Source organism: Larimichthys crocea, chromosome III (assembly GCF_000972845.2).
Source record: "Larimichthys crocea isolate SSNF chromosome III, L_crocea_2.0, whole genome shotgun sequence".
Lineage (NCBI taxonomy): Eukaryota > Metazoa > Chordata > Actinopteri > Sciaenidae > Larimichthys > Larimichthys crocea.
The window spans coordinates 45,689,476-45,703,256 of NC_040013.1; the positions used below are offsets into that span (position 1 = coordinate 45,689,476).

General features: G+C 41.0%; 1 protein-coding gene across 2 annotated transcripts; it reads right to left on the reverse strand.

Annotated features, from left to right (window-relative positions):
* Positions 1-817: 817 nt before the first annotated feature.
* LOC104925911 (L-threonine ammonia-lyase) lies at positions 818-12,244 on the reverse strand. Of its 2 annotated transcripts, none has more exons than XM_010739653.3 (11): positions 11,457-12,244; positions 7,760-8,081; positions 7,430-7,546; positions 6,531-6,772; positions 5,320-5,485; positions 3,892-3,991; positions 3,649-3,724; positions 3,349-3,474; positions 2,841-3,008; positions 2,671-2,728; positions 818-1,407 (listed from the first exon to the last, which is right to left on the reverse strand). In XM_010739653.3, exons 1-11 carry the CDS (start codon positions 12,080-12,082, stop codon positions 1,309-1,311), a joined length of 2,100 nt encoding a protein of 699 aa, XP_010737955.2. In that variant the 5' UTR covers positions 12,083-12,244; the 3' UTR covers positions 818-1,308. The 2 variants fall into 2 exon arrangements, with proteins under 2 accessions (XP_010737955.2, XP_010737956.1); XM_010739654.3 differs by having other exon boundaries at positions 11,967-12,243.
* Between the last annotated feature and the right edge of the window lie 1,537 nt (positions 12,245-13,781).

Here is a 13,781-nt window from a genome sequence, read left to right on the forward strand (position 1 = left end):
TGATGGGTATATCATTTATTTTGTACATATCTGTTCCCATTAAAACTTTGAACTGATGATGGCACTCGATAAAAAGTTCATCTATTGAAAGCTGAGCACTAACCAACAGAACAACATCTCTAGAAACAGATTTTAGCCCATTAGCTCGGCTAAAACACGATGTCATCCATTCATACTTGGGCATCAGATTTAAACATACATTAAAGGACCAGTATAAAGGACTTAGCACTATGTAGCAGTGAGCTTGTTCCACTATGAAAACAACTGGCTGCTATGGCTGAAAATGTCCTGGATCAGAGTGATGACAGAGTGATGATACAAAACCAATCAGTTATGTATCAAAATAGGCTAAAACTCTTCTTACAGCTATGGGGAACTGTAAAGTTGGGTGATAATTCTCACTGCTAGCAACTCCTCTCACGTTACACGTGGTCATTTGATCCATTGTTGATACTGAAATATTGATTATAGCAGCTTTAATTGCTCCAGGAAACCTTAACGGAACCAAACAAGTGTCACTCAGACTTGGACAGATCTTTGAATGTTGTTTCATTTTTTGCAGATGAAGGTGTTAGTGTCACACAGGTAAACAGTGTGACGTCCTTTGAATGAGGCTGAACCTGTGGCAGGAGGTCACAATGTCCTCTGCTTATGAACTTAAGAGCATTAGCCGGTCTTAAACAGCCCAGTCTCCACTAGAGCTGTCTACAGTCACTAATCAGGGATGGATAGTATAGAGACAACTTACTTTCACATCCTGCCTCACTTTTACTCTTATTATACCAACCACTAGGACAAGTATACTTGCAATTGTTTCCTCCACAAAAACATCACATCGGGTCATCAAATTAGTCCATTTTTATTTGGAGAACACTTACTTGGATTGACTCTACCATCTCAGGCAGTATAAATGCAGAAATATATACAACAGTTCAAAAACAGTATTAGGGAAGAGTATGATGTGTATTTACTTCAGAGAGAGGAGTATGCATCTACAGTGTGCGAGTCATACCCAGTCAGTAATGTAAGAGCAACTATAAGAGTGATATTCATCTTCTGAATGCAGCCTAACCACTTTACTGTAATTAACAATAGCAGCATAGCATAGAAGTAATACAAATAGTATTTGCTCTATAATCTCAAGGCTTCTCTGTATACACTTTGCATAATGGTCTTAAAGTGAGTCCTATAACAGAGTTGATATATCATAGTAGTGTGTGTTACAGGATGTGTTTGCATGTTCCTCTTCTTTTTTTTATTTCTCTATTGTAAATATAGTTTGTGTTCATGTCGTTGTCGTTGTTGTGATCACCGGTCCAGCCAGCATATAGAGGGGTAGCGCTCACTCAGTGTCTTACGCAGCTGAGCGCTCTGTGCCTTATCCCTGGTTTCCACCACACACTCCACCTGTCGACACACCGCAATACAGTTAGCCTTCTGACATGACACACACGCACAAACACACTCATGCACACTAGAACTAGGGCAGTGAGCGGGTTGTCAGTTAATTATGCAACACCCATTCACCTTCTGACACTGCCGGCGAATTATCAGCACAGTCAATTTGTCAGTGTACAGTAGAGTGCAGAGGCAATAGAGCCAGGAGACTATGCTGCCTGTTTACAAAGCAATTTAACAGCTTCATTTTTTTTTTTTGAACAAAATCGATCAAGGTAATTAAAGTCAATCAAGAGAAACAGGTGGTTCAAGAAGATCCATGAAACAAGTTTCATTGCTTTGAACATCTTTCTTCAGGGGCATCACGTCTTTAATTTGTTTCAATGAAAATAAGATTCTAAAGTGACACTATGTAAGTTGCTAAACAGTAGCCACAGTAATGCTAAATGCTCAAATGTAGCTTTATAGTAGCATAAGTAGAGAAGAGTCATAATGTTAGTCAGATGACTTTACTCTTACACAGCAGTCAATGTCGATAGTTGGCTAACACTAGCTAATATTATGGTCATACCAGACCAAGTAGGGCTGTAGTAGTAAAACCGTTGAGTGTACTGAATTGAACCATGGTGCGTTTTATTGTTTATGGATTCAACTTTTCACCTGTAACAGGAAGAATGAGTTATTACTCATTTCAAAAGTTACAGAGTGCAGCTTTAAAACCTCAAACCAGGCGAATGTTTTAATACGGAACTCCCATACAGGTTACTAATGTCTTTATTAATGGTAAATAGATCATTTATATATATATATATACATTAATTCATTGATTGGTGGATTTTGTTTCCTATTTGGTAATAACACATTGATAAATATTGTTAATCTATGAATCACATTTGAATAGGTAATTGAGTCTGCAATTATAAAAGTCAAAAAAGTTATTAATATGCAGTGGTCAGTAATATTTTACAATCAGAAAACCCCCAAAATTGTTTATATACTGGTTATATACTGATTATAACATTAGTCAATGATTTTTTTAAAGACATTAGTTGCACCTTTATAGAAGGTGCCTACCAGTATTTCTTGCAGTGTTCTTCCCTGATAGACACATAAATATGTCTTTAATTTATTCATTTGTATTTTTTTCTCTTCTTAGTCACACATTTTTTATCCTGCCAACTCAAGTTCCATGGTAATGATGGAAAAGCAGATGAATTAACCGAAGAGGAGGAGGAAAAAGAATGAGGTGATGAGGAGAGATTAGTCGCGTACCTTTGCCTTGAGGAAGTCTGACTTGTCACTTTGTCTTCGATGGCAGACATCCAACAACCTGGCAGGAAGAAGGCAGAGAGGGGAAAATTAAAGGTGGCGTCAAGGAAGATTAAACATTCAGCATGAAACAACAGAGTAAAAGATCTTGAAATGGACGGTGTTGACCTTACCTGACGTCCTCTCTGGACAGGACGTCCAGCAGCTTAGCCATGTCTCCTGGCCATTCTCCCAGCTGCACTGAGAATTTACTGACCCGGTCGTCCAGCACCAGGGCTCGGTCCACACACTGCCTCACCAGCTCCAGCTCCATGTTAGCGCTGCTCACCACTACAGCAACCCTACAGCAGAGACACACACACACATCCACACACAGGGAGTGTTTTATCTGCAGCCAAAAGGATTAGCTCTGCTGACATCGCTTTATTGACAAAATTTCAGCTTTCCAGGCATGAAGAAAAATGTCTCAGCCCTCACAGCTAGGACTATATTTAAGATGAAATGAAAAAACTAGGCCTCATACACGCAAGAAAACTTTTGGTTGACGAACAATGCTTTAGTCATTTCCACCTACTGAGAGCAGAAAACACAATGCTGCTGCCTGACCTCTGACCTTTTTAAAGGGAAGAATATGCTGATACTACTCAGTCAGGTTCAATTATATTAACATGTCTGACCCACTTTTTTCCTCTCAGTTCCGGTAGTTGTCCAGCCAAGATGGCAGCCAGTCCCATGGCTCCCTCAGTGTCCACAGTGGAGCGTTCAAACTCCTGAAACCGCAACATCGCCACCAAAGAGTCCTCCTCGCTGCAGAGGCCGAGGGTAAGAAAGACAAAAAGTTACAGCAGCCTTGTCAATCAGATATAATGACTTTCTGCATTAAAATGCTTCAAATGGCGAAATGATGGCTCAGAACAGTAAACCATAATCTGAATTTTAATGGATTTCTGAGTAACACCGTTCACATGTGGAGTGCAGTACCTGACAGAGATGACTTTATCTACGAGTTTCTTTGCCAGCTGGAAGGTGTTAACACCCAGCGAACGCTCCATCAGATCTGAGAACAGACAGAAGATTGGCATATGTTCAGTTACTGCAGGAGAGAAATTAAAAACCGTACGAGCTTCTAAGTGAAGAACGTGCAGACAATGATCAAGTTTATTCAACTCTGACATGACAGTTCTGTACTAGATATCTGGAACCGGAACTGATTAATAACTTTACCTCCGTAGAGTTTCTTGTTGGGGTTGCTGTGAATGTCTTTGACTGGACTGTCAGTTTTCAGAGATTGTAGCAGCAGAGGGAAACCTTCAGGTTCAATCCCCTGTTGAAGAAAGTCCATTTAGTTAAAAGCATAACACAGCAGTGCTCTGGATTATGAGCATGTATTATGTTTCCTATGATCACCATGTTAGTGTAGCCTATTAGCATGCTAATGTTTTCTAATGCCAGTAACCAACAGTATAAATATGGATGTCATATCCGTGATGTCACCCATAGGTTTATGAAGAGCTGTTTCGAAGCTCTAACCGTTGTCATAATGCCTCTGCTGCCTCCCATCTATCTAAAAATGGGCAAAGTCATTGATCGGTCATGAACAGGGAAATTAGCTATAGAGACCAAAACAGTTTTTTGAACCAGGCTGTAAACATGTTTATTTCTGCTGTGGACATTTTAACATGGGGGCTTATGGTGATTGAATCATTATGTAGCCAGCCTCAAGTGGGCATTTGAGGAAACTGCAGTTTTTAGCACTGGCTTCACTTCACAAGCAGGTTGTCGCTTGGTAAAACCACAAAATGGAAATGTCGTCCTGTAAATACATGAGCTACGTCTTCAATACTAACACAAGTGAAATGTGAAACATTTGTCGATTACTCAGAGGGAAAGAAGATCTTGTAGTTTGAAAGTAGTAAAACACATTTCAATACAACATTAAGATTTACACAGGAAAAGATGTGATATTGATGGAGAGAGCTGTTTAACCATATTTCTTCATGATTATAGGATATTGCTTTATTTATTATTTCAGATCTGCCAGAATTGTAAAGAGCTATCAGGTTTTGAGGTATTGTGTTTTTGCCGTTAGTATTGCTGAGTTTCCTGGTGTGTGGGGATGTCAGATGGTTTGTGTATTGTAAATACATCAGACAGAAAGAAGCTCCCACTGATGTTGATCTAAATAAACAAATAAATACAATACATGGGAAGATTGATAATGATCAGTACTGGGATTTGGCATTAAATTTGATTGATTGCTTCTTCATACATAGAGATATTCCTATTTATGATGAATAGAAGCACAGGGCTGCTTTTTCCTCCAGTGTAAACAGAGCTCAGGCTGTCGGGGTTTCAGATGTGGGCAGATGGTGGAACAAGGGAAAACACTTCAAATACATTTATCTTGTTAAGGAAATCCAAGCAGAATGAAAAACACACTTCAGGGGAGAGGTGGGAGGCGTGTAGCAATCCCATCTTTGCAATAGGAAGTAAGGGTTCATGGGAGATGTGACCTCATTTTAAAAAACAGCACCAACGAGGGGTTATGATGGGGTGAGACAGAGGCTACAAATGAACTCATCCTCTGCAGTATAGGTACTGTAGTTACAGTCATATATATATGTTTATCAGTTCTGAATCACTATAACTTACTATGACAAGAACTTGTGGGTTGAGATGTTTGATGGCTGCAGCTGTACCAGCCAGTAGACCATACTGTCCAGCTGCAGGGACAACCACTGCATCCAGTTTGGGCACTTGTTCAAAGATCTCCATGCCCACAGTGCCCAGTCCTGCCAGATACGCTGCACTTTCCTCTCTGAACGTCAGAAACAGAAAGAAAGAATAGATCAGTCCTCCAGAGTGTTCTGATGATCAGCAGGCCTCATAAGTTTAAGACTTTACGTCAGCAACTTCCATCACATTATGCATAAGTAATCATAGTGTTGCATGCACCATGAAATCCAGTGTGTCTTTGTGTGTTATGCCGGTATGGGCTAATGAAGCCTCAAGCTGCTACTAGTCTAGTCTCGTACTTTAAATGTTGCTGGTGTTTTGGCCCATGAAGACTCTTTCTCCACACACCTTGAAAAGGTGAAGTCAGGACTGTAATCAGACTCTACATTTTGACATGTCATCACCATAAAATCTCGGGTAAATCATTGTGCACAGAGGCACACTGGAGTGGCTGGGAACAGTAGCTGAACAAGATTCTAATTCTGTGTAAAAATATTACTATCCATTGACAGTTTCATTTTCATCACTATTAGTATTACTGGTAGTTTGGTAGCTCACTGGTTGTGTTCCAGGCAGGGGCTGCTTATTGTTCCAGTGGCCCATTATTTCAAAATCTTAATAGTCTGAAAAATTCCCCATTGCATCGAAAGCTCATTTTGCCAACAGCCTGTTAACCTGAAAACATTCTACCACTCCGAAGGCACTTTAAAAAAAAAATCACACTTTCATTTGAGATTTGGACATCCAGGAAAAAACAGTCAGGTGATAGTATGGTGACCTTCATTGTCATAGTGAAATAAATAAGTGGTTATTGTTTGGTATAGGCACCAAAACTATTTGGTTAAGCTCAGGAAAAGAACATAGTTTAGATTAAAGTAACTACATTAGTTGTGTCAGTTCAGTTATGTATGTAAGCTTGTGATACACGTGCAGAGTTCAGAGAAAGAGAGAGTGTGTTTGTTTTTGGGAAAACACCGTCGGACAAATGGGTCCTGGTGAAATGGGACATTTTTCAGAATATCAGATTTTCGGAATAACCAAAATGAACCATTGGAAAAATGGCATGCCACCTTACAGACAGACATATTGCAACCTCTGTGAAAACAGTGACAATTAATAGGACTGACTCTTCCAGGTAGAGATATCCGTTCTCTTTGGCCAGATGGCAGGCGTGGTTCTGGGAGTCGTGGTTTGTGCTGCCGTAGGATATGACCATAGCGCCATAGTCTCTGTAGATCCTTAGGCGAGGCAAGGAGCAGCACGACGGCATGATGACGAACACCGGGATCTTCAGCTCCACTGAATGGTGAGCCACGGCCATGGAGAAGTTACAGTCATTGGCCACAATCACACCCTTCCTCTGCTGCTCCTGGAGGGGCATAAACACATCTTCAGATACATTCATAAATCAGAAATATGTCAACAAAGCATACATTCATGAATTCAGTGGAAGTCAGTTCAGTTTTTGGATGGATTAAAGAAAGAATATGTCAGTTCGTGAGCTTTGGAGACTAGGAGGTGGATGTTGATACTTTCAGACAGAGCTAACTGTTTCCCCCTCTTTACAGTCTTTATGCTAAGCTAAGCTAATCAATATTTAACAGACAGATATGAGTGTTCCTCAGAAACAGATTTTTGCATGGCGTTACTGAAGAGGATCATTTTTCCATCTGTGAACTCAATCCATCACTACTTATTCTCATCGTAAACCTAAGATTGTATAGGAAACAGGAGTTTGCTGGTAGTCCATTTAACCATGCAGGGAGATAATTCCAAGCCACTGCCCATTAAAGCTGCGCTCAGACTATTTTTGTCTTTACGGGTCAGCAGTTAATACGTGTCTGTCTGCACGAACACACACATAGTACACACTCGCTGTGTATCTGTATGTGTATGTGTATGTCAGGCCACACTTGCAGTGACCTGACATAGAGGAAAGGATCATCCTCTCCCTCTCTCTCTCTCTCTCTCTCTCTCTCTCTCTCTCTCTCTCTCTCTCTCTCTCTCTCTCCTTGCCTTGTTTTACCTGTGTGAGGGAGGTGAGCAGGTACAAGACTCCTCTCTCCTTCACAGAGCCTGTGTAGTGTAGGTGCTCCTTCTTCAGGTAGATCTCCATGCCATACTGTTTGGACAGTCTGGAGTACTGCAAAGAAAAAAAGGCACAGCGATCAAAGAGCAGCTATGTTTAATCGGAAGAGTGAACTGAACTGTACAGTATAATAGAAACATTTAAATAAATCTCTTAAAATGAATTTACTGTTAGAACGTGTTAGACATGATGGTTGCTCTCCTAACAGAGGTCCGAGGACACTTTCTTCCCCACCACACAGTATAAGATCCCTATATGCTACTGTACCGTGCAGGGTGTCTTCTGGATCCCTGTCTGGATCCTGAAGGCGGCGGCACTGATGTCCTCAAAGCGGAGGTAGTGGGGTTTGGGGACAACCCTGAACTCACTGAAGCGTCTGGTTTTGGGGGGGTCCATAAGCATGATCTCAGGGCCTCCCATGACCTTGGTTTCATACACCTTCACCTCCCCATTGACAAGGTCCTCCTCACCAAAGTCCTTCAAGCGCTCTGGTTCAATGAGGGTGGGTCTGCGGCCTGCAGTGCCGTTATTGAGGGGGCCACATTTGTAAGAGCTATTGGGCTGACTGGGGCCCAGACGCAACTCCTCTCTGAGAAAGAAGACAATAGAAAGAAGTTAAGTTTCATTTTCAGGTAAGATGTCATGTATTTCAGGAAACAGACCTGTAGATTTTTTGCACAGATTAGAGTAGGTAGAAAGTAACTTGAGGGAAAATAACAGTCAGTAAATAGGGAACATTGGGAAAATTGAAGGATCATTTTAGCATGTTCTGGGACTGTTTTTCCAATGAAGAATTTTTGTTTTAGATTTTTTAATGTGTTTTCTAAAATTCCTTTAATTTAACTACAGTATTAAAATAGACTTGAAATTGTAGCTTGAGCTCTAATTCATTATGATAAAGTTTATGTTTTTAAGTTTTGATCGCTTCTGGACTTCAAAAGGTTTTTGTTTTGGAACATAAAGTTGGAAACACATGAATGCACCACAAAAGAAGACTAAAGAAGATGTCTGCTTTTAACTGTAACTACAGGAATGGAAACTAATGATGAATTTAACAAGAAAATGCTAAAGTCCAGAGTACTATGGTGTACTTTGGTTTATAGCACTGTAAAGTATATTTACTTTGTAGTAAACAATTGCCAGGACTCATTTACATAGAAATAACTGAAGTTTGTATCTCTAGACAGAAAACATATGCAATATATGAATTGTATTTGATTGGACTGAATCAACAACTTTAAAAATACCTACAGGGTTTAATGGAGCAGTTGAGGTATACTCAACTTACTTGGGTTACATTTATAATATGACAGGGTGCCAGGGGTCAGTTAATAAACAAACATTAATATTATTTAGCTTATGAAATGAATAAACCTCAGGATCATTGATGTGGCAGAAGAATACTATTTCAAAATTGTAATCTTCTCTTTTTTTTTTGGTGCCCCCGGGTGGGAACCTCTGACTCGTGATGATATAGCAACCTTGCATACAGCAGTTGTTATCTGGCAAATTAACCAGGGGGTTAAGGATGAAAGAATAAAGGCAAATTCAATTTATACTAAATTGCCTATTGTCATTGTCAACTTTTTTGCCAAGAGGCAAATCCAGTCGCAGGAACCCTGTGTAGGTCAGGTGTACATGAACTTTTCACAGAAATCAAGCATCATGTGCAGTACAAAGATCGCTTACATGCAACTTCCCAAGGGACATAACTGAACATTTACTAATTGGAATTATGACTCATCTTATTTTCATTATGAATTACAAAATGGCACTCTGGACTCAACAGGCCAGACTTGGCCCACAGGCCTTATTTTCGTTATCACTGCTCTAAACCCATCATTAGAACTGCTAATTGAGAGATATTAAACTTCCAATAATTTCATTATGACTCAGAGAACATTGGTGGGTAAAAGTGTGCTGGTTGATAAAACAGAAATAGACCTCAGGCAGAGCAGAGTGAAAGACAAAGAACAAAGTCAAGTCTTTCAATTCACAATTGAGAGTAGTCAGTAGTCATGTGTGTGGCCGCTAGCAGATAATATCAATGAAACTGAAAACTGTTTCTAATAACATATATTAAAGCCGCAGGAAACCATGATCTCTTAACTTGCATACCCATCCCACAAGACCTTCATCCACTAAAATTCAATGATTCATTGAAAGTGTGATTCAGACACCAGTCCTATGAACATTTTAGATTGGGTGTAAGTGACTTTTTTATACCTTTTCTTGAGTTTGGAGGAACTGAATAAATTAAAACTAAACGAACTTCAGACTAGGCATGAAAGTAATGTCATGCTGAAACACACACACACACACACACACACACGCACGCACACACACGATCCTTCAATCTAAGATGAATTGATTCACCTTTCATGTCAAACCAGCTTCCACTCACTGTGACAGATTACATCTATAAGTCAATTTATGATTCATTGGGTCATTCAGCTCCCTTTTTTAGGAGACACACAAACGATTAAAGTGACAATTTAAGGCCAAAGGCAGGACAGCTTGATTTATAACAGCCCAGTCAATGGGCACTGAATATAATAAAACAGTTCAATTCATTTAAGTAGCTCAGTGTCCTCCCAAATCTACTAAATCTACTTTCAGTTCTCAAATGACATTGCGACTGGATCAAACATCAGACTTGATTGTGGATGTTTCTCCAAACACGTAGCTAATCGGAGGACCTTTACTCAGTGTAAATATAATAATAGGATTACACCCTTTGGAGATTAACCCTGACACTAAAGGGTTAATAGCTAGTCTGAACCTTTGAACTAGGTGTTGTAGTGGAGCCATCATATTCAGATCTACAGCATAAGCAAAGAGCTGTGGGTTTGTTTGTTTGTCGTCCAGTCGCATGGGTGGGGTACGCTGCATCATGATAGTCCAGATAGAGCTAAGTAACCCGAGACGACTAAAATAAAAAGAATCCAATGAATAAAGTGGATTTAGTGAGTCTTTTAGCGTGTTGAAAATCTCAAGAGGCCACCAGGTGGAGCAGTTCTTCCGAACAACTGTCTGAATCTGCCAGCTCTCTGCAGAGAACATCCAGGTCTATTTTTATCTGCCATAAACAATACCATGACCTTTCCCCCCATTCCCGGGTCCATTACTGTCCTATGCCCCACTTGTCAGTCACATTCAGTCTGTTATTCAGGCACACAGTGTGCTCTTAACATGACTGTGAATAGAAAAAGTCCAAGGTTGCACCTGTGATTAAGGTGCTCTGGTTCAAAAGCGCAGTTTAAAAAAAAAGACATCAAAGGTGTAAAAGAGCAACAGAGCAGCCAGTGTGAAGCCTCAGAAGACAGAAAGTAGAAATACATAGTAGATAGTACCATTTAAATTCAAAATGGTACAAAAAAAATGAAAAGTGAGAACAAAGCAGAGAGCGAAGGAGACATTTCAGCCCACCAGGCTTTCATCAGTGCACTCTCTCAGCTTCTTAACGTCCTTTAAAGACTAAATGCCCTGACCGGCTGTGCTGCTTCCTTTTCATACTGAAACAATGTTGATTTGGAAATAATATCTCCAAGCAATACATGACCCTGATTGTTGATGTTACACTGCTGTCTAAGTCTAATTGTGCATCTTTCTGTCATTCAGGCGATGTTTGAAAACTTTCCTGCATTCTTTATCTGGTTTGTTTTAGCCCTCTTGGGTACCACAAGTAGCACCGAAAGGTTTGGATACTCACATCAAAGTACTTGAAAGTTTAGTTTCTTCAGTTTTTCTTGTTTAAAGACATGTCTGTCCAAAACTGTTTTGATGTATTAAATCCTGACTAAAGTACCTGCAAACCTTTTTGATCCGACATGTTATGTCATTTCTATATAGCTCAAACCAGCGACACAGTATTACTATAAAAGAAGTCGTGACCAGCCTGCCTCTTTCATCCTATTGCGTTCTTTGACTTCGCTCTGTCTTTCTTTAAATCTATGAGAATTACCTGGGGACAAAGAGGAGAATAAGGTAGAGAACCAAGCGCAGGAGCAAGTCTACCAGGGCTTGAAAGGTTAGGTGTTGTTCTCCTCTATAAGGAGCAGGAGTTAAAGAAGAGGACTGGAAGATGGTAGAGGAGGAGGCTGTTTCTACTGAGGACCTGGATGGAGCAGGAGGTTTGTTGGAAGGGAGTTCATAAGTCCTTGATTTGGGGATTGCAGCAGCCAAACATGGATTTGGAAGACAGGTTGTAGTTTGTGTTGATTTTCCTTTGTGATTAAGGTCAGGAGGAGTTGGCAGAGAAAGAGATGGGAGATTTGAGGGTGTGTTTGTCAGGGTGGGCTGCGAAGAAAGTGGATGAGGAGGAGGAACTGGAGAAAGAGGCACTGAGTTAGGTATCTCCAAACTCTGGGTAGAGGGTAAATCTGTCTCTACAGGTCTTAGCTGGGTTAGGGAGCTGAGCTGGTTAGGGGAGAAGTCTGGAGGATCCAGGGGGCTACATGTTGTAATTTCCCACCTCTGCCAGAAGGGGTCATTCTCCTCGCTGTCTTTAAGTGCAAGCCTTGGTGAGTACAAACGCTCAAGTCTCTCGCTCAGGTAGCTCGAGTAGAATAACTGGGCAGCAAAGTTCATCCTGGTTGAAGAACTGTCCTTAGTCCTACAGTCCAACAAGTCTCTGTATCCGAATCCCTCTCCTCTTCTGGCTGCTGTGGTGTGTCCGAGGGATAAGAGGACACTGACAGGAGCTGCTCCCACGGTGTAACATCCCCTGCCCCAGCTCCCTCCCTCTTTCCCTGCCCAGGGGCTATTTAAGAAGGGATTACTCAGGGACACATGCACAGTGGCTCTGCAGTGGCCTGGCCCCTCCCAAGGCTCTATTCCTAGGCCCAGATCGGGATTACTTCCCATTTCTATGACGTAGTGCTAATCAGACAGTCTAAGGAGATAGATGCAGACTTAGTGTTTTTCTAGGGAGCAATGATCTGGAGGCTCAACCACACAGAGGAGATAACTATGGATGGAGGATCAGAAATGAAAGAAATTAGGTAGTGTGTGCCTAAAAGAGTAGAGATGCAGGTTTGTGTCCAGAGTGTTGCAGGATCTAATAACTGTACCTGCAAAATCTGTAAAAATAAAAATAAATAATAAATAAAGAGCCACCAGTAACTCTAATCATCTCCATTTTTACATATCTAGAATCCAGGTGCACTGTGCTTCACCTCAAACTGCTCTCTATGAAATACATAGAGGACAATTTTCTATTCAGCTGTCAGATGTCTGTGCTTGCATCTGTGGGAAACTGAGGCAGGATGTTGCTTCAGAGGAGCAAGGCTTCCCTGGATACATTTGAACAACACTATCGAACAGTACATGTAGTACAACTGTAGAGAGAGACAGGCTGCCAGCCAGACAGATAACAGAGACTTTAGGGAAAGTGGAGATGGGGTAAATTGGCTGCCGCCAGCATTCAGCAGGCAGTCCAGATCCTATTCAGCTCTGATCGGATCTCCAACGTGTCCCTCAAATCAGAACTGAGGAGCGACAGTGATGCCAACGTTGACTGAACAGGCTCCGTACAGATAATGAGTGCGTCCCAATTCGGATGACTACAGAAATAATCAGAGATAGTCTCTTTTGAAGACATGGCTCCAACAGTATTGAATGGAGTTTAAGATGGACGGCTTTTACTGCCTCGGCATAGTGCAGATAGTGTAAACTAAAGCAGCAGTCACAGCAGTCTCTAAATTATGTAGTAGTGATTGTGTTATATCATCAGTCCAGAGAGATCTTAAATACTGACATACATTTTTGTTTTGTTTCAGTTTGTTGGTAAGATTAAATTCCTCACCTGGTTGGCTGATATTCTGGATTCTCTGCAAAGCTATGAGTCCACTGAGTACAGACATGCACATACTCAAATGTTAAAAAGATCATGTTAAACAGTAAGTAGACTGTGCTTATATTGCACCTTTCTAGTTTTCTGATACCTCAGTGCTCTTTTACACTACACATCACATTCACCCATTTATACACTGATGGCACTGGCTGACATGCAAGCTGCCAATTACATCAGAAAGGAGCTAATCACATTCACACTGATGGCACAGCCGTGAAGAGCAATTTGGGGTTCAGTATCTTGCCCAAGGACACACCGGAGATCTGGGGATCAAACTACTGGTTCTAATAAGTGGATAACCCATTCTACCTCCTGAGCCACAGTTGGCCCGACCCATGGTGGACTCATGGTTAGGCTGCTTCTGTGTGTACAATTGAGTGCAACACTATGAATGCCTCTGAGCAGAGATGGTTCATAAGTTTGGGCTGTCGTAGG

What these genes read in the sequence shown, in the direction of transcription:
- LOC104925911 (XM_010739653.3), bottom strand. Translation starts at nt 12,082, where the DNA reads ATGAACTTTGCTGCCCAGTTATTCTACTCGAGCTACCTGAGCGAGAGA. An exon ending in TCCAGAAGACACCCTGCACG is followed by an intron (nt 7,547 to 7,759) that starts GTACAGTAGCAT and finishes TTTTCTTTGCAG; the next exon opens with TACTCCAGACTGTCCAAACA. An exon ending in CCGGAACTGAGAGGAAAAAA is followed by an intron (nt 3,009 to 3,348) that starts GTGGGTCAGACA and finishes TCTCTGCTGTAG; the next exon opens with GGTTGCTGTAGTGGTGAGCA.